Source organism: Pleurodeles waltl, chromosome 5 (assembly GCF_031143425.1).
Source record: "Pleurodeles waltl isolate 20211129_DDA chromosome 5, aPleWal1.hap1.20221129, whole genome shotgun sequence".
Classification (NCBI taxonomy): domain Eukaryota; kingdom Metazoa; phylum Chordata; class Amphibia; order Caudata; family Salamandridae; genus Pleurodeles; species Pleurodeles waltl.
In genome coordinates this window covers 1025119826-1025143823 of record NC_090444.1, presented here as the reverse complement: position 1 = coordinate 1025143823, position 23998 = coordinate 1025119826, and the positions used below count along the sequence as shown (strand labels likewise).

The 23998-nt window shown below is 43.6% G+C and overlaps 1 protein-coding gene across 2 annotated transcripts in view; it reads left to right on the top strand.

Moving 5' to 3' along the window:
* The window catches only part of STXBP5 (syntaxin binding protein 5), a 933640-nt gene that overhangs the window by 483606 nt on the left and 426036 nt on the right, over window positions 1–23998 (top strand). For both annotated transcript variants that reach the window (XM_069235194.1, XM_069235193.1), the window contains exon 14: window positions 16233–16273. In XM_069235194.1, coding sequence (XP_069091295.1) covers window positions 16233–16273 — 41 coding nt within the window. The remainder of the gene's footprint in view (window positions 1–16232; window positions 16274–23998) is intronic.

Below are 23998 nucleotides of genomic sequence, written 5' to 3'. Positions count from 1 at the left end.
ATGGCATGCTTTGTAAAATTTCACTTCAAGGCAGACTCTCTCATCAAACAGTCCACAACTGAATCCACTAGGTTCATAACAGAAGGTGTACACAACCCTTTTTTATGATTGGCCTCCCTTCCCTATTTATTACTGGATCAAAACTTGAACATCGGCAAATGCTCTGAGCTTTCACTGCACGTTAAGCACATCAAAGAAAATGCCCCTTGGCACTAGTGAAAAAGCAAAGGGACAATTTTAGAATGCATACTGCTTGGATTTGCTTGGATTCAGTAGCAAACACCTCTCGGTCGCATGTCATCTTAAACGGAAGCACGGCTCTGTAGCACTTTACTTCTGATGGTTTTAGACCGGGTCCTTTTTAGCCCACTACGATGTTCTTAACCTCAAAATTCATTAGATCATCAAAGAAAGATTTTAATCTGGGCAGAACTTACACATATAAACAAAGCAGGGACTTAAATAGTTGTTTAGGTGAAGTAAGTTGAAGAAGTTGTTGGACTTGACACTGGATTTGTTGTATTTCTGTTTGGAACACAGGGATTCTTTCTAAGCAGATCATTGGCTTGGGGCACTGAATCACATTGTAGATTGGAAATTGAGGTGTGTCAGAGACGGCAATGATTGTGTGCTGTATTGGTTACATTTTGAGAAAATTATGCAAGAGTGGGGGCTAATAGAGCAATATTTGTTCATGAGCAGGCTTATATTTCAGATGGAAAAGTACTAGAGTTGGAGACCAAATCCCTGGGGCCTGGGCATTGGATATTTTCAAACAGGGTTGGAGATTTTTGATAAGTTATGTGTTTTCTTAATTTGCAGTGATCCACAGGGTTTTAATGAAGATGAGAAGGGAGAGTTGTCAGTTGGTTTTAATGATTAGTTTTGAGATATCACAATCTTGGTTTCCAAGAGTGTAGAAACTGGCAAAAGAGGACCCTTTTTTGATTCCAGTAAGACAGGTTTAGATGGTAGACCTGGACAGGGAAGACAATCCCTTGGTTTTGTTAGGAGTGTTGAACCGCCTTGTTTGGAAGGTGTCAGGGCACCTGAAAGCTGTTCAGCTCTTTTGAGAAATGCTCATTTCTCCTCAATCCACTGGGATGAGGAAAAGATACACTGGTATTTGTAGATGGTAGTAGTTAGAGCAAGGAGGGGGGTCTGGGTTCTGGATCCCCTTGAGGCCCCTGAGGCCCTGATACCAAATTACTTAGCAGAGTTACTACGTAAGGGTCACTTTTATACAGCAGTCATTTGGTCTAGTTGTTGGTAAGAACACTTTGATTTGTATGGTGATGAAAGGTATTAGGCTTAGGTGACCTTCCAGAACTTGTAATGATTTTCACTGGGTTGTGAATCTGGCAGGCAATATATTTTTAAACATTAAACAGTTGAGCAGGGAATTTACCACTTTACTTTGTCTGATCTTTTAGAAGGATTTCTGATATGAATAAGTTGGAGATTTATCACAGTTATGGACCCGATTGGGGCTACATTTCGGCTTGTGAAAGAGAACTAAGATTATGTATGAGCAGGCTTTTTATCCAAAGTGTAACATTTGTGTGAATTTGCATGAATGTACATAAGAACAAAGTGCTTGAATTTGGAGCGTACGGTACCGATCAGTTATTGATTTCTTACTTGAGGCCTTACAAGGCTGTGTCCACAAGCACTCTAGCAAGATGGGTGAGATCTGTGATGATTGAGGCTGGTTTAGATTTGACAGGGTTTGGCGCACATTCTTGTACATGTTCTGTGGCAAGTAAGGTGTTCTGGTCTAGTGGATTATTGGAGAAATAGGTACACTGCAACTTATTAACTAGGAAGAGATGGTTCTGGCTGGGAATATAGTATATAAACTGTAGGAGCACTGTGAATGAGAGTTTTGGCCTTTTGTGATGCATTTATATCCTTATGTTCTTCAGACTGCTGCAGCAGGGGGAGACCATGAAGGATTATGCATAATTCTATACTCATGTTTTTAATGAAATCTAGATTCCCCCTTCATAACAGTTGGAGCATCACCATTCTCTTGCAAGCCTTTTACAACCTTAATGTTTTGTTGCTTTATTAAAATTTACATTGCTAATTGCTTTTCTAACTTTTATATTGTGAGACACATTCCAATGTTGGCTGCTACTTCCAATACTTTTTCTTGACTCATGTATTTGGAGAAGGTTCAATTAAATTCTTCTAAAATTGTGTAATCATCTGTGTTAGAAATTGGGTCTTTGGTTGACAGTCAGGTTACCCCCTGTTCAAGCAAGGACCCTCACTCTAGTGAGGGTAAAAGAGAATCACCCTCAGCTAACCCCTGCTTACCCCGTTGGTAGCTTGGCAGAGCAGTAGGCTTAACTTCAGAGTGCTAGGTGTAAAGTATTTGTACCAACACACACAGTAACTTAATGAAAACTCTACAAAATGACACAACACCAGTTTAGAAAAATAGCAAATATGTACCTAAACAAAACAAGACCAAAACGACAAAAATCCGACATACACAAGTCAAGTTATGAATTTTTAAAGATTAAACTCAAAAATAGCGCTTAGAAACAAAAATGCTTCGATGAGGTGTTAACACGGCGTCGTGACGGAGTCGTTCCCAACAAGCTGACACCAGCGGCGCCGGACACGGAGTCGCGTAGACCCCCACGTACCGTACCTTTGGTGAAGAGTGAAAACATGTCGATGCGAGAAGTCGGGGATCACGGCGTCGGTGCGAAACATTGAATCCGCTCACTTCGAGCGGCGTCGGTCACGACGTGGTGCGGCGACTTCCACGGAGTCGCGGACTTCAGCAGACTGCGAAGAGCTTCGCGTTCCAGCGAAGGTCACGGCGTCGGGTGCAGGCGGCGTCACCGGATTCAGCAGCGGCATCGGTCCGAAGTCGTCCGAAGTCGATTTCCTTGGATTTCCACCAGCTTTCCTTTCAAAGGCCCAGGGACTGGATAGGGCACCACTTGTCAGAGCAGGAGTCTCTCCAGAGACTCCAGTTGCTGGCAGAGAGAAGTCTTTGCTGTCCCTGAGACTTCAAACAACAGGAGGCAAGCTCTGAATCAAGCCCTTGGAGATTTCTTCACAAGATGGAAGGCACACAAAGTCCAGTCTTTGCCCTCTTACTCTGGCAGAAGCAGCAACTGCAGGATAGCTCCACAAAGTACAGTCCCAGGCAGGGCAGCACTTCTTCTCAGCTCTTCAGCTCTTCTCCAGGCAGAGGTTCCTCTTGTTTCCAGAAGTGTTCCAAAGTCTGTGGTTTTGGGTGCCCTTCTTATACCCAGTTTCTCCTTTGAAGTAGGCCTACTTCAAAGTAAAGTCTCTTTGGAATGTGAAATCCTGCCTTGCCCAGGCCAGGCCCCAGACACTCACCAGGGGGTTGGAGACTGCATTGTGTGCGGGCAGGCACAGCCCTTTCAGGTGCGAGTGACCACTCCTCCCCTCCCTCCTACCACAGATGGCTCATCAGGATATGCAGGCTACACCCCAGCTCCCTTTGTGTCACTGTCTAGTGTGAGTTGCAACCAGCCCAACTGTCAAACTGACCCAGACAGGGAATCCACAAACAGGCAGAGTCACAGAAATTGTATAAGCAAGAAAATGCTCACTTTCTAAAAGTGGCATTTTCAAACGCACAATCTTAAAATCAACTTTACTAAAAGATGTATTTTTAAATTGTGAGATCAGGGACCCCAAACTCCACATGTCCATCTGCTCCCAAAGGGAATCTACACTTTAATCAGATTTAAAGGTAGCCCCCATGTTAACCTATGAGAGGGACAGGCCTTGCAACAGTGAAAAACGAATTTAGCAATATTTAACTGTCAGGACATATAAAACACATTACTATATGTCCTACCTTAACCATACACTGCACCCTGCCCTTGGGGCTACCTAGGGCCTACCTTAGGGGTGTCTTATATGTAAGAAAATGGAAGGTTTAGGCCTGACAAGTGGGTACACTTGCCAAGTCGGATTTACAGTTATAAACTACACACACAGACTCTGCAGTGGCAGGTCTGAGACATGATTACAGAGCTACTTAGGTGGGTGACACAAACAGTGGTGCAGGCCCACTAGTAGCATTTGATTTACAGGCCCTGGCACCTCTAGTGCACTTTACTAGGGACTTACTAGTAAATCATATATGCCAATCATGGATAAACCAATCACATACACATTTTGTAAAGGAACACTTGCACTTTAGCACTGGTTAGCAGTGGTAGAGTGCCCAGAGTAACAAAAACAGCAAAATCAGAGTCCAGCACACATCAGCAACCTGGGGAACAGAGACAAAAAGTTAAGGGAGACCACGCCAAGGATGAAAAGTCTAACAATCTGCATTGTTTTTTAATAGTGTCCTGGCTATGTTTGAACTGTATTGAACTCTCATTGTTAGGAATAGCTTGCCGACTTGCTCTTTAGATAAAGCATGGTGAGCAACTGTGGCAACCTCAACAGGTTCCAATAATATATATAAAAGGAATTATTTTTCTTTCTTTTTTGCTAATCTCTGAAGAGCTCTAATGGAATTCTCCATGAGTCCACGGCTTTTTGTAAGAACAACATCTTGTTGGTAGACAACTTAAATCACTTAAAGCGTGACAAGTAATTCTAAAAAGGGTTTGGTTTGTAGAGGCTTGTTAAAGCAATGGTATGTACGTTATGCAGAAGAGAAGCTACTCTGCTATGCACTCTACACCTGTAAAGGCTGCATTGCTTGTTTCTGGCCCAACATTTCTCTTGCACTTAATTTGGTCCAACTGAAATGCTTCAAAGTAGACTGTTCTACCTATTTTATCAGTCGCTGACTTATATCATCCTTTCCTTGTCACGAAGAAGCGGGGAAGGGTATTTTTAAAAGAGTGAGATTTGCTGCATCTCCCCAGATTAAGAACATCTCTGTTTTGAAATAGAACAAATTTCACCCGCTCATTCAGAGTGCCAAACTATTTCAGAGTGATAATATCAGGTTCCTAATGTGACACAGAAAATTCCTAATAACATCCTTTTACCTTGTACTAGTAGTAGTTTGATGTTTTGTATTTTTGTTCTATAGACAAAAGTAATGCAAAATGGAATAGCCCATGAAGTGATGGGTGCTGCAAGAGGTCTTCTTTTTAGTAGTTTGGGTGACTGAGGAATTGTTAGCTCCCACTGGGCAGCACTATGCCTTGTTACATAAAGAAATAAGCATGAAAGGTGCAAGTTTCTTCTAAGAAGAGTACCTAGGAAGAAATACCCTTTAGGTATAGAAACCTCTTAAGCAAGACGTAGGGAGAGGGTTGATCAAGAGTTTCACCGAGGAAATCCAGGCCCTAGACAACCCTACAGCCAGCGTTTGAACAAGACCAGCAAGAGTTTGAAAAACCCACAGGAGAATCCCCAGCTGAAACATTATTGGAGATATGAATCAAGCATTGTAATTAGGCCACTGAAAAATCAGCTGTGTTGCGACACAGGAGGCGTGAATGTCGCAGCCTTGAATAGCGGTAGACACACTGTCAGAAGTATAGGAACAGGAAGAAAGTCCATAGGAGGTAGAACCACCATCTTGTCTTGGAAGCTTCATTGAAAAAGGTTGTGTAGGTGGCCATCATGGATTGGGGAAAACTCCTGTTTTCTATAACTCCTTCCAGAGGGTTCTCCTTCACTTATGCTGATGCTGACCTCCACTATTCCTCTTCTCCCCTTCTCCGGCCAAGGCTTGACCACTGCTCAGTAAAGTCCTTGTACCTCAAATGAGTGGGGACGGGGTTGATTCCTGTGAGAAAACAGGGCTGATTGCAGAGGCCCCATAACTTTTTGCCCCCATTTTCCTCTTTTTGCTGGTGTTTTCCTGACTTTGATGGTGCCCTGGGTACTGCTAACCAGTCCCAGGGCCTGTGCTCTGTGTAAAATGGATATGCAAATTAGGCTAATTATAATTGGCTAAGTTAACCTACCTATAAGTCCCTAGTATATGGTAGGGCATGTAGGTTTAGGGACCACAGCATAGGTGGTGCACACCTAGGTGCACTGCTGAGGTGCCCAGTGTCATTTTAAAAGCAAGCCTGCCTTGCTGGCTGCTTTTAAATTAAAGTTATATGCAAATTCGACTTTGGAATTAAAGGTACTTCCAAAGTCTTAAACTACCTTATTTTTACATATAAGTCACCCCTAAGGTGTGCTCTATGTGCCCCTAGGGCTGGGTGCCATGTAACTATAAGCAGGGACTTTATAAAAATAGATTTATAAGCCCTGGTGAGGTAAAAACAGCCAAATTCGTTTTTCCCTCATTGAAGTAAATGGCCTTCATAGGCTAGAATGGGCAGACTTTATTTTAAATTGTAAAGTCTCCTTAAATGTTACATACCAAGAATTTGGTATCAAATTAATTGTTGTAATAAATCCCACAACTTCCAGTTGTTGGATTTAATATAACTTGTTCAGGTAAAAAGTTTAGACTTTACCTAAAAAGTTGCCAATTTCAGCTCTGCATTGTTTTTGCTGCTGTGCTCTGATTGGCCAGTCTGCAGCAGCTTCTGCCAGGCTGCCTTGATGAGGTGTGAAGTGGCCAGGCTTCACACAAAGAAATGTGCTTGGGGGAGAGAATCTCCCCTCAGCAGATGGTGAGGCAGGAAGGGGGAGGGCTGCCAAACTGGTCTTCAAAGGCAGAGAAGGACATTTGCAGCACCCAGCAACACCCCCACATCCTGCAACCCCAGACAATTAGGTGCCCCCTTGATTAGACTAGGAGAGGGCAGGAGAGGGGTGTGTTTATGATTTTTAGCCACACCAGTGGGTGGGCTCAGCCAGATGTAACCTCCAAAAATCAGATTCATCCATGTTGGATTTTTAGAGACTGTTGCCTTCTGGGATGGATTTTTGCCACACTTCCCAGGAAGTGGTCATCACAGGGGGACGACCCTGTCCCTGATTGGAGAACCAGGGCCCCCCTGCTTTTCACCCAGGAGCAAGGATAAAACTGGCAGACCTGCACCCACACCTCAGATCCCCTCCAGAATTCAACAAGAAAGGAACTAAAGAAGAAGGAGGACTGCCCTGCTGGACCCCTGGCCTGCACCTGGACCCTGCACTCAGAAGGACTGCACCAGCTGCACACTTGGGCTTCACCACAAGAAGGACTTTGCCTGGCTTCAACTGGTTCAAGGAGGGACTCCCTGTTTGCTACAGGTGAAAAATTGCTAAACCAGAGTCCCCTGCACCAACTCCTGAAGAAAGCGACCAGCTGACCACTGTCCAGTGGCCAAAAAGGAGTTTGCGCCAGGTGCATTCTGGGAGTTGAAGTCCGCACCCCCCAAGGACCATCACAGAACTTCTGGACCCTTGGGGTGAGCTGTGGACCCCAAAAGAACCTTAAAAGAACATCTGGGTGAAGCCCCAGAAGTTTGGAAAAGATTTGAGAATTTTTGGAAAAAAGCTCCAGAGAGGGACCGACCCGCCGCGGAAATTCTAGCCGGCTTGCCTCAACCGCGACCCGGCCTGACTTCGTGGTTCGTCCCGGTAAAGAAAAACATCCAAAAAAGAGACTAAGTCCGAACGTAAAAAGTTGACCGGGACCTCCCAGCCATCGTATCCGAGAAGGGCTCCATGGACGTCGGATCAAGATCCAGGTTTACCCCGGTCGAAGGATTTTCATCTCGAAAAAACGACTAAGTCCGAAGGTAAAAGTCTCCACTGAGGAAACCCACATCGCGTATCCGGACAAGGGCTCCAGGAGGTCGGATTCAACTGGCAGGTTTGTCCCGGTGAAGAAAAACTTCAAAATAAAGACTAAGTCAGAAGGTAACTTTTTAACCGAGGCCTCCCGCGACCTGTAGCCGAGCAGGGCTCCATCGCGGTCGGCCTGAAAGTTTGACTTTGCCCCGGTCGAGGTGCAACCAGATGACCCGATTGACGCTTTTTGTTTCTAAGCGCTAGAAAAGTAATAATTCTTTAAAAATTCATATCTCCGGTTCCCCTGAACCGATTTTAATCGTTTTTGTGTCATTTTAAAGATAAAAATATAAACTATTTTTATAAATTGGTTTTGGATTTTTAAACTGTTTCCTGTGTTTTATTTAATTACTGTTTTGTGATATTTGAATGCTTTACACTTTGTCTCCTAAGTTAAGCCTTGACGCTCGTTGCCAAGCTACCAAGGGTTGAGCTGGGATTAATTTACTGAGACCTAACTGTACCTATGTGGAGGTTAGTGGCTTGTTGCTAGGTGTAGGTACCTACCTGCCCTACCAATAACCCATTTTCCAACAATTCCAAACCATAAGCTTCTCTCCCTCACCAGAGGAATAGAAGTAGCCCATGAAGAAGAGGCTACCACGGCTGTACCCCAGGAGTAGCCCGAGGCCATAAACCAGCAGCACAGCCTGGGTACCCTGCCCTTGTGTAAGTTCCTTTGTTTCAAATGCTCATGCACACCTTAAGCACTGCCAATGTGAAAGGCACAGTCTGCCATGATCGCAGCACTGTAGATCTATCTTTACTCATGAGGCAAAACTAGAAATAAACTCCCCTAAAAGGTTACAGCCCTAATCATTTGGAAATTAGCAACGGGCTTCTCCCTTATGTGGCTTCATGTACTACTTGTATGAGTTGTGGTACCTCTTGGTATATGAGCTCCCTGTCTGTAACTCAAGTTCAGATGCTTTCCTCTCACAATTTGTATCCTTGATAGCAGTATCTAGTGGCAGTCTCAGGTCTTTATTACTTTGTATCAGCTAGGCAAATCTTGCAAATTAATGCTCTTAGTGCTCCTTTCTTCATGTAACAAGAACTTAGAGCTAAATATGTTTTTTCAATTTATTTTTAAAACGTAACAAGACAACAAAGTATGTGGAAGGAAAGATTACATCAGTGGTAACCAATTTTATATGAGAGATTGCTTTTCCCTTCTTTGGAGTTAAGTGAATCTCTTAGTCAATTGCACTTGGTTTCACTACTTGCACTTGGAAAGACCTTTCATCATTCTATAAAGCTTCCTTGGGTTCTTCATCCACATTTTTAGGTTGAGCGTAACATTTGACGTGTTGTATACTTAATAAGTATACTTATACTGTGAGTTCCAGTGATTTCATTTGTTGGTTCTAGTGTCATTTAAAAATCCTTGCTTGCTAGTGGTCAGTTCTGCCTCTTTGTCCTGCCTTTTTCTCTTTGGGAGCAGCACCAAGTACTGTATGATTTCGCTGTGTCCTGTTTATCTCTTCTGTAGGGGACTTTTTCTTTCAGTATTTGCCTGTTTGTATTACACTGTGGGTGTATAATCTGCCCCTCCTCCCCACCAGCTACCTCTGTAAACATAAACCAACAGCCGAGGGGGGCTTTTCCAGGGCCAGCTCTCCCTTGTTCTTTTTATTTTGTAGGCAGTGCAATCTTGCTGGACAGTAATCGAGTGCTTCCTATGACTACCAGTTTATTATTTACTTGTAATATTCCCCCGTCCCTATCCCCGCCCGCCCCTCTCCTTGTTTAAAGGTACTAGGTTCTGCAGGGGGAGTTTACAATTGTAATAGTTCTAACCCGAACAAATACGAGACCCATTGAATTGCAAATGCTTGTGTTCACGTACAGTGCTCACTGAAGGCTCTGATTCACTCGGTAACAGCGCCCTTTGATAATGATTCATCGGGTTGCCGAGCGCTGCAGCTGTATGTCTCTAGCCTCTCACTTCTCCAGCTCCATGACTCCATTCGCTCACTGCTTGCCACATCGATGTCATTAACGCAGTGCTTTTTCTTGGCAAATATATATAGCGGGAACTCGGCCTACAGACATTGGAACGCTTTTTATGATCACCGGTTACTTTACACAAGTCATTTATTTATTTACGAGAGTAAGTGATTTGCCCGGAATTACAGGGTGTTGAGCCGACATCAGTAATTGAACATGGTTTCCTACTTCCAAAATTGGCAGCTCTGAACCTAAACCTAAATACACCGACTCCGCTGTTCTTCCAGTCTGTAAATCCCCCTTGCCTTACTGGTCCTTACAAAAAATCTGTTTTTCTTTCCCTCTACAAGACGCCAAATTGCAAGTCTTGCTCTGTCTATTATTTGGATTTGGCACAATGCTCTTTATTTTTTTAAAAAACGACTGTGTTGCTTGGGCCAGTAGCCAAAGTCATTTTAGCAAGAGGGGAATCTGGAATCAACCTAGCAATACCGACTGAAGTAGCCAGGGTTTGTGTTTTCCTAACTTGTTTGCAATGTCATTTCGCTGACCATGATAGCCTAAACCTGAAATGTGATTTGTTATGCCCATGGCCACTGGAAAAATTTGATTTCCGCATCTGTGTTTTCGGCATAACTATGTAGTTGCCACATAATCTGTCTCCGGATGCATAATCTGCAAATTTCACCCAAAAATTGTTTTGACCTCAAACTGATCTAAACCTTCTAAAAACGTGTTGCCACGCAGTGGGGTGGGGGGGTTGGGGGGGCGGGGGAGGGGCGTTGCAACGGTTGACTAATTATTCCGTTGCTTATTTCTGTAACTGAGTGTCAAAGCGATACTAATGAGGTGAAACCTTTGACCAGATAGTCTTAACGTGAGAAAACGCCACAGATGTGCACTAATACTTCAACAAAATGTGACGCATTAAGCCACATAACGTATCTTACCTTGCTGTCTTTTGTGTTGCTTAATTAGGTGCCGCACTGCTGCATAACTCCAGTGGCTTTGGGTATGACTTCAAAAGCACAAGGACGCCTTTGCAGGGAAACAATCTAAGAGCCAAGTATTTACACTCTGCACATTTACTAGTTAGGGGCACAAATCGAAAGTACTTGAAATACATTTGAATACATTTTTAAACCATTGGCAATACAGACAGCTGGGCACTTGGACGGGTTTGACTTCAAACCCAAAAACGTTTTATTATGACATCGGTAGCTATTGCTCAGGGCAGCTGACTACTTACTTACCCTAGCCTACAGCAGGGCAACCACCAGAAAGTTAATAAGATTGCATTAACTTTTGGGGCAAGGGGAATTAACACATTCTTTAGCTACTGAGTCAAGATTTCTCCATTGTGTGTAGTTTTTTTTTTTGAGTTTTGTATTTTGTATTTTAATCTGTGTTGCTTTGTACTGATTATATAGCATTTTAATTATTCAGCAATAAGATCCAGCCAATTTGTTGGCCCACAAGTCACTGACTGTCGAGCAAGAGTGAATCCTTAAGTCATTGAATGTCCTTTCCTTTTCAGTTGTTATGTCACCCAGTAGCCTTTCTCTATGACCCCTCAAGTCACTGAATGCCCTGCTCTGTCATTCTTTGAATCGCAGCCTGACCTCTCTCTGGTAGTCATTATCTCACTGAATGTTGCGCTTCCATCAACCCTTATGTCACTGAATGTGCAGTGACTGTGAACCATTTGCTGAAAGCTCTGTCCTGCCCCTAGCATTCCTTAAACTGAAGGGTGCCTTCTTCTTGTCATTCAGTCACTGAATGTCCAGTCCCTTGATTACGTCACTTTTTTTCCTCTGGTCACTGAATCTGCAGTTACTCTGACCCCCCCAGTCATGGTGCTGTTACTCCCCCATTCCGCGCCTCTAGTTTTCACTGTGTCACCAAGTCCTCGAGATTTGTGATTCCTGGATCGGTGGACTGGACTCTGCGACACATTTGCTCTATTTCTTCTCTTAGTTATGTTTTTATTTTCTCGTTCTTTCTTTCCCTTATTTCTTTTATTTCTTTGTGACCTCTTCTCTTTCTTCCTTTTGTCTGTTGTATTCCTTTCGCTTCTCTTTTTCTACCTTATCTGCTTTCTCTCCTGAGGCCTAGTTATCAGTGGAGCAACAGGTGTAGTGGCACTGGGGCACAGAGACCTATGGACCTCACTCAACTCTAATTACTGCTGTATTTCCCTATCTACATTGCAGTCAACCATTTTCCTTTCATACTCCAGGGCCCAGGACACCGTTGTCCTCTCCATCTTTACTCCTGACTCCCTCTTTCCTTTCACCCTCCAATCTGTCCCAAATGATATTTTTGTTATAGTGTTTTCAGCATCACACTCTAATGCCAAATGTTTATTTTTGATAAAGGTTTATATGATAATTGTACATGTTTTAAGATAGAGGAAGAAGGTAAATGGAGGTGCTTTAGTTAAATGCTTGGCCTCTGGAATTAAATGGCAGGAAAAGACAAAATTATGAGGCAGGGCTGACCAATTTATGTGGCAAGAAATGTCCAGTTATGAATTTACAATGCCAACAGCTCTAATTCAAGAAAATGTGACACCTATTGCATTGCAAATGCTTGTTTCTAATGTCGTCATAGTGTCAGCAACCATGCTCAACCTTCCTTGATTGTCCAGTGGAGTTTTCAAGTGCTGTCTAGGCATTCTTTCTAGATATCAAAGCGAGTGTATTCTCAAGAATGTTTAATAGTACTTAGTAGTTCCGACTAGTACTGGTTTCTTTAAGGTAGTCATCTGCAACGGCATGTAGGTGATTAGGTTTCTTTGCAAGAAATAGCACAGCTATCCTCTGGAACACTACATACGCAAATACTCAAGTTACTGGATAAGGGGGTCGCTACAGTGGCAAAATGGTCCACCTGTCACTGAGTCTTCAGAGCTATGGCAACTGTCTCAGAGGTTTTCTCCTTATCTATCAAAATATGAATCTCAGACCTCCTATCTTTTAGACTCTTCTTACCAAAAGACAGTTGTCTGTGGACCTCCAGTGGTGGCTCCATTTTCTGGGGCTTTTCGAAGGAACAGGGAATGTGCACATGACCTGTGGACAAATGCAGGTTGGGGGGAAATGGTAGTGCCCCGGAAAACAAGGTGTAGCTTTACTTGATGAATGCCAGGCCTGCAAGAGCTGTGGGAGGCTCCTCTCCTGTAGCTGCAGAAGATATACAATTATGAATGGTATTAAAGAAACAGAGGTTTTTATTAAAAAAAAAAAAAGTTGGTGTTTCTGTTACAGAAAGCACTTTTACTTGCAAGGTCCACATGTTAGATACTTTTGTAACTATAAAGTTGAAAACTCTTCTTTTCTGAAATCTGTAGTGATGCTAGTCATGCATTTCCCTCTGTTTGAATAAGATTGATAATGTAATGTCCTGATCAGCCCAGATTATTGAGTCAGAGTACTTTCATGTGTTGCTCAAAATGTCTTTTTTCACCATCGAAAAGTGACTTCTAATAAAAGAGTATTTACTTGCCGAGTTAATGACACTGTGACTACTGTCTTTCTGTACTGTAGCTATTTCTGGATTTTTAAGTATTTCATCAAAAGTAGTTGGGCATATTCTCTGAGTTCAGCCATCTTAGCTATTGTAGGTGAGACCCTAATACAAATGTTGTTTCTTCTGGAATAATGTTCCCCATCTAGAATTTGTTGAGCGCGTTACTGTTGGAGGTTTTTTTTGTGCTCAAACAAATCAAACTTTCTATTGAAGATGTATTGCCACTTACAAATCAGGTACAGTCTCTAATATACTTGAGTTTAATCATCAGTTTTATCACTGGGACCTCTACATTATGCAGTTCATATTGTCATACTCGTAGACTAACTGATTAGTGGCCAAGATATCAGTGTTTTTTTCCCCCAAGTTATACACTTTGAGCACAAAGAAAGAAGACTTTCACCGTAAAGGTCAAACAATTTAGTATAAAGATGTTTTAGGGTACTAAAAGGAAGACATCTGAGAAATGTAAATTAAAGTGCACTATTTAGCAGAGTGATGAGTGGTGTCAGTTTGAAAACCAGGCTGCTGTGCAGTAAGTGTGCCTGCTCGGCATGCATCTTGCCACTACCGCTATGATGGAGCATCCAATGTAAAGTGCTCTAGAGGTGCCCAGGGCCTGTAAATCAAATGCTACTAGTGGGCCTGCAGCACTGGTTGTGTCACCCACCTAAGTAGCTCTGCAATCATGTCTCAGACCTGCCACTGCAGAGTCTGTGTGTGTAGTTTATAACTGTAAATCTGACTTGGCAAGTGTACCCACTTGCCAGGCCTAAACCTTCCATTTTCTTACATATAAGACACCCCTAAGGTAGGCCCTAGGTAGCCCCAAGGGCAGGGTGCAGTGTATGGTTACGGTAGGACATATAGTAATGTGTATTAAATGTCCTGACAGTGAAATGCTGCTAAATTCGTTTTCACTGTTGCATGGCCTGTCTCTCTCATAGGTTAACATGGGGGCTACCTTTAAATATGATTAAAGTGTAGATTCCCTTTGGGAGCGGATGGACATGTGGAGTTTGGGGTCTCTGAGCTCACAATTTAAAAATATATCTTCTAGTAAAGTTGATTTTAAGATTGTGTGTTTGAAAATGCCACTTTTAGAAAGTGAGCATTTCCTTGCTTAAACCATTACTGTGACTCTGCCTGTTTGTGGATTCCCTGTCTGGGTCAGTTTGACAGTTGGGCTGGTTGCACCTCAGCTGGTTGCACCTCACACTAGACAGTGACACAAAGGGAGCTGGGGTGTAGTCTGCATTTCCTGATGAGCCATCTGTGCTAGGAGGAAGGGGAGGAGTGGTTACTCACACCTGAAAGGGCTGTGTCTGCCCTCACACAATGCAGTCTCCAACACCCTGGTGAGTGTCTGGGGCCTGGCCTGGGCAAGGCAGGATTTCACAAGCAAGAGAGACTTGGCTTTGAAGTAGGCCTACTTCAAAGGGTAAAATGGGTATAAGAATGGCACCCAGAACCACAGACTTTAGAACACTCCTGGAAACCAAGAGGAACCTCTGCCTGGAGAAGAGCTGAAGAGCTGAGGAAGAAGAGCTGCCCTGCCTGTGCTTTGTGGATCTATCCTGCAGTTGCTGCTTCTGCCTGTGCTAGAGTACAAAGACTGGACTTTGTGTTGCCTTCCTTCTTGTGAAGATCTCCAAGGGCTTGATTTAGAGCTTGCCTCCTGTTATTTGAAGTCTCAGGGACAGCAAAGACTTCTCTCTGCCAGCACCTGGAGTCTCTGGTGAGACTCCAACTCTGCCAAGTGGTGCCCATCCAGTTCCTAGGACCCTGAAAGGAGAAGCTGGCAGCCTAAGAGGAACAAATCCACTCACAGAATGTCATGCAGGGAAAAGATCGACGCGACTCCGATCTGCGGCTGAAAAATCGACACGCGGCTGGCTTCGCAGCTGAAAATCGACGCTCGCCTGCAACGTGACCGGAGGATCGACGTCCGGGGCTGGAGAAACGACGCACAGCATCGCTGATGTAGGCTGGTGAGATCGCAACCCACACTTTGTGGTTTTCGGATCATCGTGCGGCTGGATTTACGACGCAAGTACCGCTGGGCGTGTAAAAACAACGCCAGGTCTGCCCGGACCCAAGAGTGCTGACCAGATCGACGCATCGCTCGCCTGCTGAGAGAAGAAACGGCGCACGCCGACCCGACTAAAGGAGAAACTGCACAAGGTCTCGCTCTTGAGTGATAGTGACACATCGCAAACCCTTTTTGATGCACACTCGCCCGTGCAGAGTTATTTTTGATGCACCCAAGGTACATTTTCACGCTAACAGCGTTAGCGTTATGTTTAAAATTACATGAAGACCCTTTTTTGCATTTTTTGTGATAACTTGACTAGTGTATTGTGGATTTTTGTCGTTTTGGTCTTGTTTTCTTTAGATAAATATTTTCTATTTTTCTAAACCTGTGTTGTCATTTTGTAGTGTCTTCATTAGGTTACTGTGTGTTGGTACAAATACTTTACACCTAGCTCTCTGAAGTTAAGCCTACTGCTTGTGCCAAGCTACCAAGAGGGTAAGCAGGGGTTAGCTGAGGGTGATTCTCTTTTACCCTGACTAGAGTGAGGGTCCTTGCTTGGACGGGGGGGTAACCTGACTGCCACCCAATGACCCCATTTCTAAGAAGAGGCATGTACGTGGTGAAAACATGTGTGGTAATGGATGTGTGGTAACAACATTACATTGTAATGCCCTCATGGTAATGGCTGTTTCCTAAAATGAAGCCTATTTCAGAGCACTTCCTCCTCTAGAAGATTTTTAGAATTGATATGTTTGTGTTTGCAGATGAAGAACCAGAGTAGTGTAACTGAAAAACAAATTGCTTTTTTGATCAACTGTACAGTGAATATCCAACCTAGAGTACTCCATCGCTGTTGAGCATGCTTTCGATTGCATATGATAAAATTCTGTTCCGAGAGTTTTCACTTTTATTTGTAAATATGGGTCCATGTATTTTAACCCTCCCTTTTTAGTTTTGTTTATTTTTCGAAATGTTGATACACTTTTGTTATACTCCTTAACAGGCATGCAGATGGTTCTGTCAAATTTTGGGATGCATCTGCAAGTAAGTACTTATTTTTTTAAGTTTCGATTTGTAATCTTTGCTCCATATATGAAGGTGTGCAAGGAATATGCATTTTTACAAATGCTGGTAATGTATTCTCATTCTGTGATGTCATGTAACCTTTCTTTGCCATTTAGGTGCATGCAGTCTGTTAGTAGTGTAGTTTATCACCATTGGAACATCAATTAATTCAACAATTGTAAAAGTGTTATACTCAGTGTTGCGCCTTGTCTTACTTGTAACTGGACAATGTTAATAGGCAAACACAATGTTAATTGGTGTAAATGTTAGATAGATATAAACTCCTTCAAGTCCTTAGCCATTGAATGTGTTTGCTTCAGTGTTCTTCTTAGCATAAGATTGGTTTTAGGGAAACTTTATTGCACATTTTATACCTTTTAACATGAACCTGTTTGTAAGAGGTCTAAGAGATGGACTAACATTATATTTCCTTTGTTTCTTGTTGCACCTACAAGGGTAAAGCTGCCTAGCAACAGTAGCAAGTGTTCTTTTTAGGTCTGGGTTTAATGGCATGCATCATCATTAATTTCAAATATTGTAAGTCTTTTGGAAAATCATGGCAAGTCATATAGCTGATCTAGCCTTCACAAGGGAAATTGAAGTATTGTTTTCTAGCTTGGTGCATCTAAGCCAGCATTGTATGCAAGCTGTTTTCCAACTGATAGCTATATGACAGTACATAGTACTGATGGGACAGCCGCCCATCTCTCATTCAAACCCTTCTACTGTTTTCAGTATTACATCCGGAAGTGATGTTCCGGGTGAAACAGTCATGGCTTGATGATTTAAGGCTCTCTTAGCCGTTCTTCCCCTGCCCTCTCTCTAGTTCTTATTTCTCCTCTTGTGTGCCTCTCTGTGCTTGTCTCAGTTCATGTTCACTCCCTCCTGTTGTGCTCTGTTTTTGTCTTCTTTTCCTCACCTATGTCCATTTCTGCCAGCTTTTTCCACGACCCTTAGATCATATTTCTTTCAGCACTCATCACAGATCACTGCACTAGAATTACAAGCGCAAGCAGCCTACAGTACACTCCTCTAGTTCCCTTCCCAACATTGATGGAAAGTACTGCTAGATGATGCATTGTTCCACAGCTAGAGATCTACTTCACTGAGGGTTAAATGTGATCAGGAGGTGTGCTGCTACCCACTTGCCCAAGGTGCAGTGGGAACGATGCTGTGGAAGAACATCAAGCAAAACACAGCTCTAAAAATCTGTTGTGAGTGAGCACCCAGCTGGATTAAAGTATGGGCTTCAATGCTGTGTGATACGTAAATGATTATTAAAACGCTTGCAAAAATGAACACACTATACACAAATGGACCATGCAAAGGGAACACACCTTAAGGGGGATTTTTTTTCTCTTTTACTGTCTCTTTTTTATTATGTTACACTTGCTTTACTTTTCTTTCTACAGGGATTTGGTAAGAAATATTATCATTTTTGTTGTGCACGTGCCCCACACCCATTTTTCTGTCTGGGTGTGCTGATTTGAGTAACCTGTGCACTATGAAAAAGTTAAATGGTAGCACAGAGCGTGCATTCCCCCTAAAACCTGCTGTGCATTGATGTCACCTAATTTTCTTATTGAACATTCCTATAATGCCATGGTAGTTGACAAAAGAAATGCACCAGTGGTTATGAAGTTAAATATCAAATGTGGGCTGTAATGTGTATTTACACTACCCATATGTACGACAAAAAATATGTGCTTGAAGGAGTACCAATTTGCTCTGGCTTGGCTGCAGTTTAAAAACACAGCATTAACAGGCGTCAAGGAGAAGTGCCTGGACAGCGGGTGCTTTATATGCAAAAATGGGACATACTACAGATTGGGAATAGTATGCCCTCATACACCGATGGACTGCTGCTTTTCCTCTATTCATCAGTGGCCGGCTGGTGCAGGTTCTTATTTACAACACAACTGCCATGTGACACTGCAACAAGCAGGGCTGAGTAGTTTCCTACATCCTGTGCCAGGAGCTGCTGCACCTTTGAAGTTGGCTGGAATGTCAGGGCAGTATCTGGTCACAGTTCACCTGATGGGGTCCTGGAGTGCTAGAGCAGACCCCAATCAGCAGTGTCTAGCAAATCACAAATGGCATCATGCTAACAGCTCCGAATTGGACCAGAAGAGTGTGGTACCCAGGCCTTCTAAGGATGAGCATCTGCCTCTGGTCAAGCTTCAACTTTGAGAGGATCGCCAGTTGCAAACACAGGTCAGTGTCCTTCACCTGAGCTTGCACAGTATACACCTCTCGGAGACTGAGCAGTGAGAGTTAACTGCGTTTGATTTGACACCTGAAGGTTTGGATATCAGGTGCTGCCAGATTCCTTTCTATGAAGTAGAACCCTAACAATCCAAACTGTCAGATGTCCTGTTATTTGTTTTGTCATTTTCGCAGCAAGGCCCTACAGTGGGCACTATAAAAGGGTATTTATCGCCCCTTCTAGCCTTTTTACGTTTACCTGACTTACCATCATTGTTTCAAATCACCTGTTGTAAAGTGGTTTATTAAAGGTTTGAAACCATGTGTGTTGTGATAGTGCAACCTTAACTAGGTCTTGACGTTTCTCGTGTACACTCTTCAAGCCAATATACACCTGCTCATTGCGTCTTTTGGCCTTAAAGACTGTCTTTCTGATTGCGGTCACTTCAGTTCGTTACGTAAGTGACTTGAGACACTGTCAAAGTGACCACCCTACAAAATCTATTTTTTTCCAGATAAACCTATGCTAAGGACTCGGGCAGCCTTCTTGCCTAAAGTCTTGACTCCTTTCTGTGTTGGGCAATCCATCATTCTCCCCTCCTCACCCTTCAAAAAAGGAGGAGATGGTCGACTGATTGGATCTCTTAAGACTTGTAAACTTTTAAATACATCTTACTAGGGCCCATTGGGTGGACGGGAAGCTTTTTATGGATTTATTTGGGGGCGTAGAAAGCAAAGGCTGTGCAAAAGAGTTCTGTCAAGGTAGGTTGTTCTCTGCATTAAAATCTGCTGTGCATTGGCAGCCTTCAGAAGGACTGAAACTCCATTCCAACAGGCTGCTACCACTATGTTGGCAGGCTGTGATATAGGATTCAGTGCATACTTTCATGAAGCACTACTGCCTAGACAGCCAAGCTTGACATGCACAGTGTGTCCTGCTAAGTTCTGCAGTACTTTTTGGTATGCACCTTCAACCTTTGGGAGGTGTTGCTTTAGTGTCTATTCTAAAGTGGAGGAAACTGCAGTTTCAAGTATCCACTGAAGAACAAGTTACTTACCTTCTTTAACACACTCTCTGGTGGATACTTTATTTGACAGCAGATTCCTCGCTGCTCTCCCACCTCGCTGTTCTGTGGAGTGGCCTCTTTTTAACATCAAAATAGGTCCCAAGTTAGAGATATTTGCATTGGGACCGATCACTGGTAAATGCCAGAAGCAAGAAACTAACATCAAGTCCCAGAGATGGCGCTTATATGCAGCTCTTCTCTGTCATCTCCAGGGAGGTGCAGACCTGGCCTGGAGCCACACAGCACCAACTGGCAGTGTGCAGGGCATTTCTGAAAGCTTTCTGGATAGTCTGGTGCCTAGGTTATATTCAAAATGTGAGGAATCTACGGTTAGAAAGAGGATTCACCTGAAAGAGCCTACAGAAGATAAGTAACATGCTTGTCTTGCCACCCAGACAGTGCAAGCTGCCTGTTTGTGAAAGACATATTGTCAACATTAATTGGGCTTACAGCCTTCCACTGCACACCTTTGGGGAATTCATTTCTATTTTTTTTAGTTAACCACTCCATAAAGTGCGTGTAGTTTGTAGCTCATTTTCTTGTGTAGTTCTTCAAACACTAGGCATCCTGCCCTGTGCAGCTCTCTCTGTTTCACGTGATGCTCTCTCTGTTTCTCATGTGCTTCTCCCTGTTGCCCCACACTCTTTGCTTTTCTCTCTGTTGTGAGCTTCTACCGCACCCTTTGTAGTTCTTTCCCTCGTGCTTTTTCGCTACTCCTCCAATCTACTCCTCTGCTGACCTTCACCACGTGATCCTTTTTCATATTGTGCTTTTGAGCTGCAAAAAATCTTTTTTTTAAATGTTATTTTAGCAGTCCAAATAGTGAGGTGAAAAAATGAAAATGGAGGCCACATCTTTTTGTAGGCACACATATGAATGATGAGGCATGGAGTATGTAAGAAATTGGGTTAGTAGACAAGGAGGGGGGTGATTTATCTGGGTGAACCCTCAAATTCACAAAGTTAAAATGCGGTCAACCTCCTGGTAGATTTTGCACGGAACTGAGAAGCTTTACTTCTAGCAGGGTGTAGATGATTTATGCAATAACAAAACAGTAATAAAGTCAAATCAAAGCACAACACAATATAATGTCAACCTGAATTAACATAATAGAGTAAATTGTAATTAATAAAATGACATCAAAATGGCAAAACTCCTATAAGGAGACCTGAAGATATTATTTTTTCAAGGTTTAAATAAAAATGGCACCAAAAAGCGTTATGTGCCAACCACAGTCAAATGGTCGTGATTGACCTGGACCTTGGCACGATTTGAGGCCAACTGCGATAGAGCACAGGTCAGATATAAGGACGGATATGACCATATCGGAGCTTAATCTCAAGAATAGAAGTCTTCGGCAAGGCAGCAGCTGTAGCTGAGGGGGACTCCACAAGGTGGGATAACCAATGGACGTGTTCCTGGTGAGCCTGCTGCTTGTTGTTGGGAAAGTTCCATGTGGCATTCATTCAAATTTTATGCTCAGGAAAGGTCCCTAGCTGGGTGGATACTTTTGCAACCTTCTCCTGATCACTATTTCTACATTGCCACTTAGTTACATTTTCAGAGTTTGATATCTGTCTGTAGGCTGTAGCCTCAGAGGGCTCCGCGAGGTCGGATACCTTCTCAATGAGGTCCCACTAAATTAAATTTGCTGCTGCAGGGAAGCTCCGAGCGTGATCAACCTGAATCTTCATCCGAGGGCCTGCACGCCTCAGTCAGATCGTCTTGGCAAGTTTGTCCAGGTCCTTTGGAGTTCTTGAAGTTGAAAAGGCTTCTAATTCCTAGCACGACAGCAGGTTACAGGGCTGGTCCAGTTGAAAGTGGTTAGCTGAGCATTTGCAGATAAAGCCTCTTGTAGCTTGACGTATGCCTGCAGCTTGAACATGAGGGCTGCCTCATGCCCTTGGAGTCTACTTCTTTGTCCTGGGTGCAAGAGGGAACAGTTCCAATCGTTCAGGGTCACAGACAGCAGGTACAGTATTTTTCTGTGCTTCCTCTGGCCATGGGGTGATCTGAAGAGGGGGACGGGGATGCCTCACTTAAGCCTGGCACTAGTTTGTGGGGACTGATATGGCGGTAACTTCTGGCCTCTCCCTTATCAATGAAGTAAATGTTCACTAGGATAAACTTCTCATGTTTGCAGCAGTTCCTGTGTGTGCTACTACAAACAATCTCACAATGGCCTTCTCTGCACAGTGTCTCCCCTTGTGTAGATCCTCCGAGCCTCTGTAGAGGTGTGGCCAGGGTAATGAGCAGTCCTGTTTCACTCCACACTAGTTCTCTTGCAGCCCCCCTCCCACTGATTTTGGTACCCACCTGACTGGGGGAACAAAAGAAGGGACCTATGCAAGTTTTCACAGCTTTATAAGGGCTTGAGCACTCGGAGGGCTGCAGCTGGAGGCTAATGCAAAGTATCCTCCAGAGGCTTTAGGCAGGAAAACTGTACTTTTCTAAAAACAATTACTTAAGACTTTATCAAAAGTCTGACTACACCGTTAAATGGCTTTTGATACATTTTGGAAATAGTTGTTGAGTCATATTTCTAGCTGGGCTCTACCCTGAGATAACAGAAGGAATGTTTAATATTGCTTCTCAGTGTTTCTCTATGGGCCAGCCAGCCTTCCTACAGTGAAAAAAGCTTTTGTCTGCCAGTCACTGCATGGACATGTTCACATTACATTTCTTCATGTCTTACTTTTAAATACCATGTGCACTGCCTCATGGGCCACAAGGCCCACTTAAGGATGACATATTAGTTAGAAGGAAAGCTTAGACCTGGCGAATGGGTTTATTTTGACAGGCCAAATTGCAGTTTTTAAACTGCTCCTGAAAGGCTACAGTGATAGTCCTAAAGCCATGTTTGCACTGCCACTGTAGTGACTGCACAGTAGATGCTGCCATCCACTGGTGGCATTTAACTTACAAGCCCTGGGTACACTATGTGCTTCTAGGTAAAGTAAATATGCCAATTCACCCATGTTAAAAGGGGGAGCACAGGCACAATAATACTAGCTAGCAGGCATAAAATGCACAGAGTTCTGCAGCCAGCAAAAACAGATAGAGCAAACATTTGGGGGTACACCATTCAAAAGATGGTCACTTTGAACAGTGCCCCTGTAAAATAATGCAACTTGCAACAGCAACCACGCCATTGCACCCATTTTTTGCCAAAGAAAGAAAAAACAATTGTCTGATATGCCGTACAGCATAGGCAAACTGCATTGGCAAAGCCAATACATCCAGAAAGCAAGACTTTTTGGCTTTGCTTATGGTTATTCTAAATTGGTTTGACGGTTTTATGGTGGTGTTTTTTTGTTTGTTTTTTTACTTTAAAATGGAATACACTGCTACTTAACACCTCTACTTTATGGAATCCCCTGCTGTTTGTGCCACAGCTACCAGTGTTTGAACTGAGTTTTTCCTAGAACTGTATTGTGAGCTAAACATTATGACATTGGCGGTGACAACCGCCTACCGCCGCAGCAACGGCAGTCCACCATAATATGACCACAGACGGATTTCCGCCAGAAGGACGGCAGAAATCCAGCTGTGGCCATGCCGGAGGACCGCAGTAAGGTGGCACTGTTGCCACCAGCAGCGCCACGCCAGTAGTCTGCCACCAGTCGTATTATGAGAACTAATACGGCCTGGTGGTGTTCTGCTGGCGAACAGCGCCCCGTCCCTTCTCCTGCCAGATGACCCTCTACACAAAAGTAAGTGGGTGCTCTGACAGGGGACGGGGGTGGGAAGGGTTGTGTTTCAGGGTGTGTGTCTATGTCTGTGCGTATATGCAGGTGTGTGTTGCCTGTTGTATGTGTGTGCATGTTTTGGGGTGTGAGTGTGTGTATGTTTTGTGTGAATGCGTGTCTGCATGTATGTATGTAAGTGTGTGCGGATGAGTGTGTGTGTGAATGGATGTCTGCATGCTTGGATGAATGTGGGGATGGGTGTGTGTATGCATGTGTGCGTGTGTGAAGGGAGGGGTGTGTATTAAGGGGCTGGAGAGGAAGGGTGGGAATCTGGAGAGGGGGGCGGGCAAGACCCCTATCAGTGACAGGGATGGGATTCCCTGTCACTGATAGTACCTACCACCACAGTTTTTGCGGCGGTAAGGAAGCCACGAAATCCATGGCTATAGGCAGGGTCATAATCCCGCAGGCGGTCAAGTGACAGCCGCCGGGCTGGAGATTGCTGTCTCCAGTGCCGGTCGGTGTGGTCATAATATGGAGGAAAGTACCGCCAGCCTGTTGACAGTACTTTCCTCCATATTACCGCCGACCTCCGGGGTCGTAATGAACCCCTATGTGTTAATTAAGTTGGTATGCTATCTGCCTTACCACATTAAAATCCACTTTCTGACAAATAATAGTTATTTCTCACTGGAATTAGCCTTATTAGCTCTTGAATAATTGAAGTTTCGTCTTCGCATATA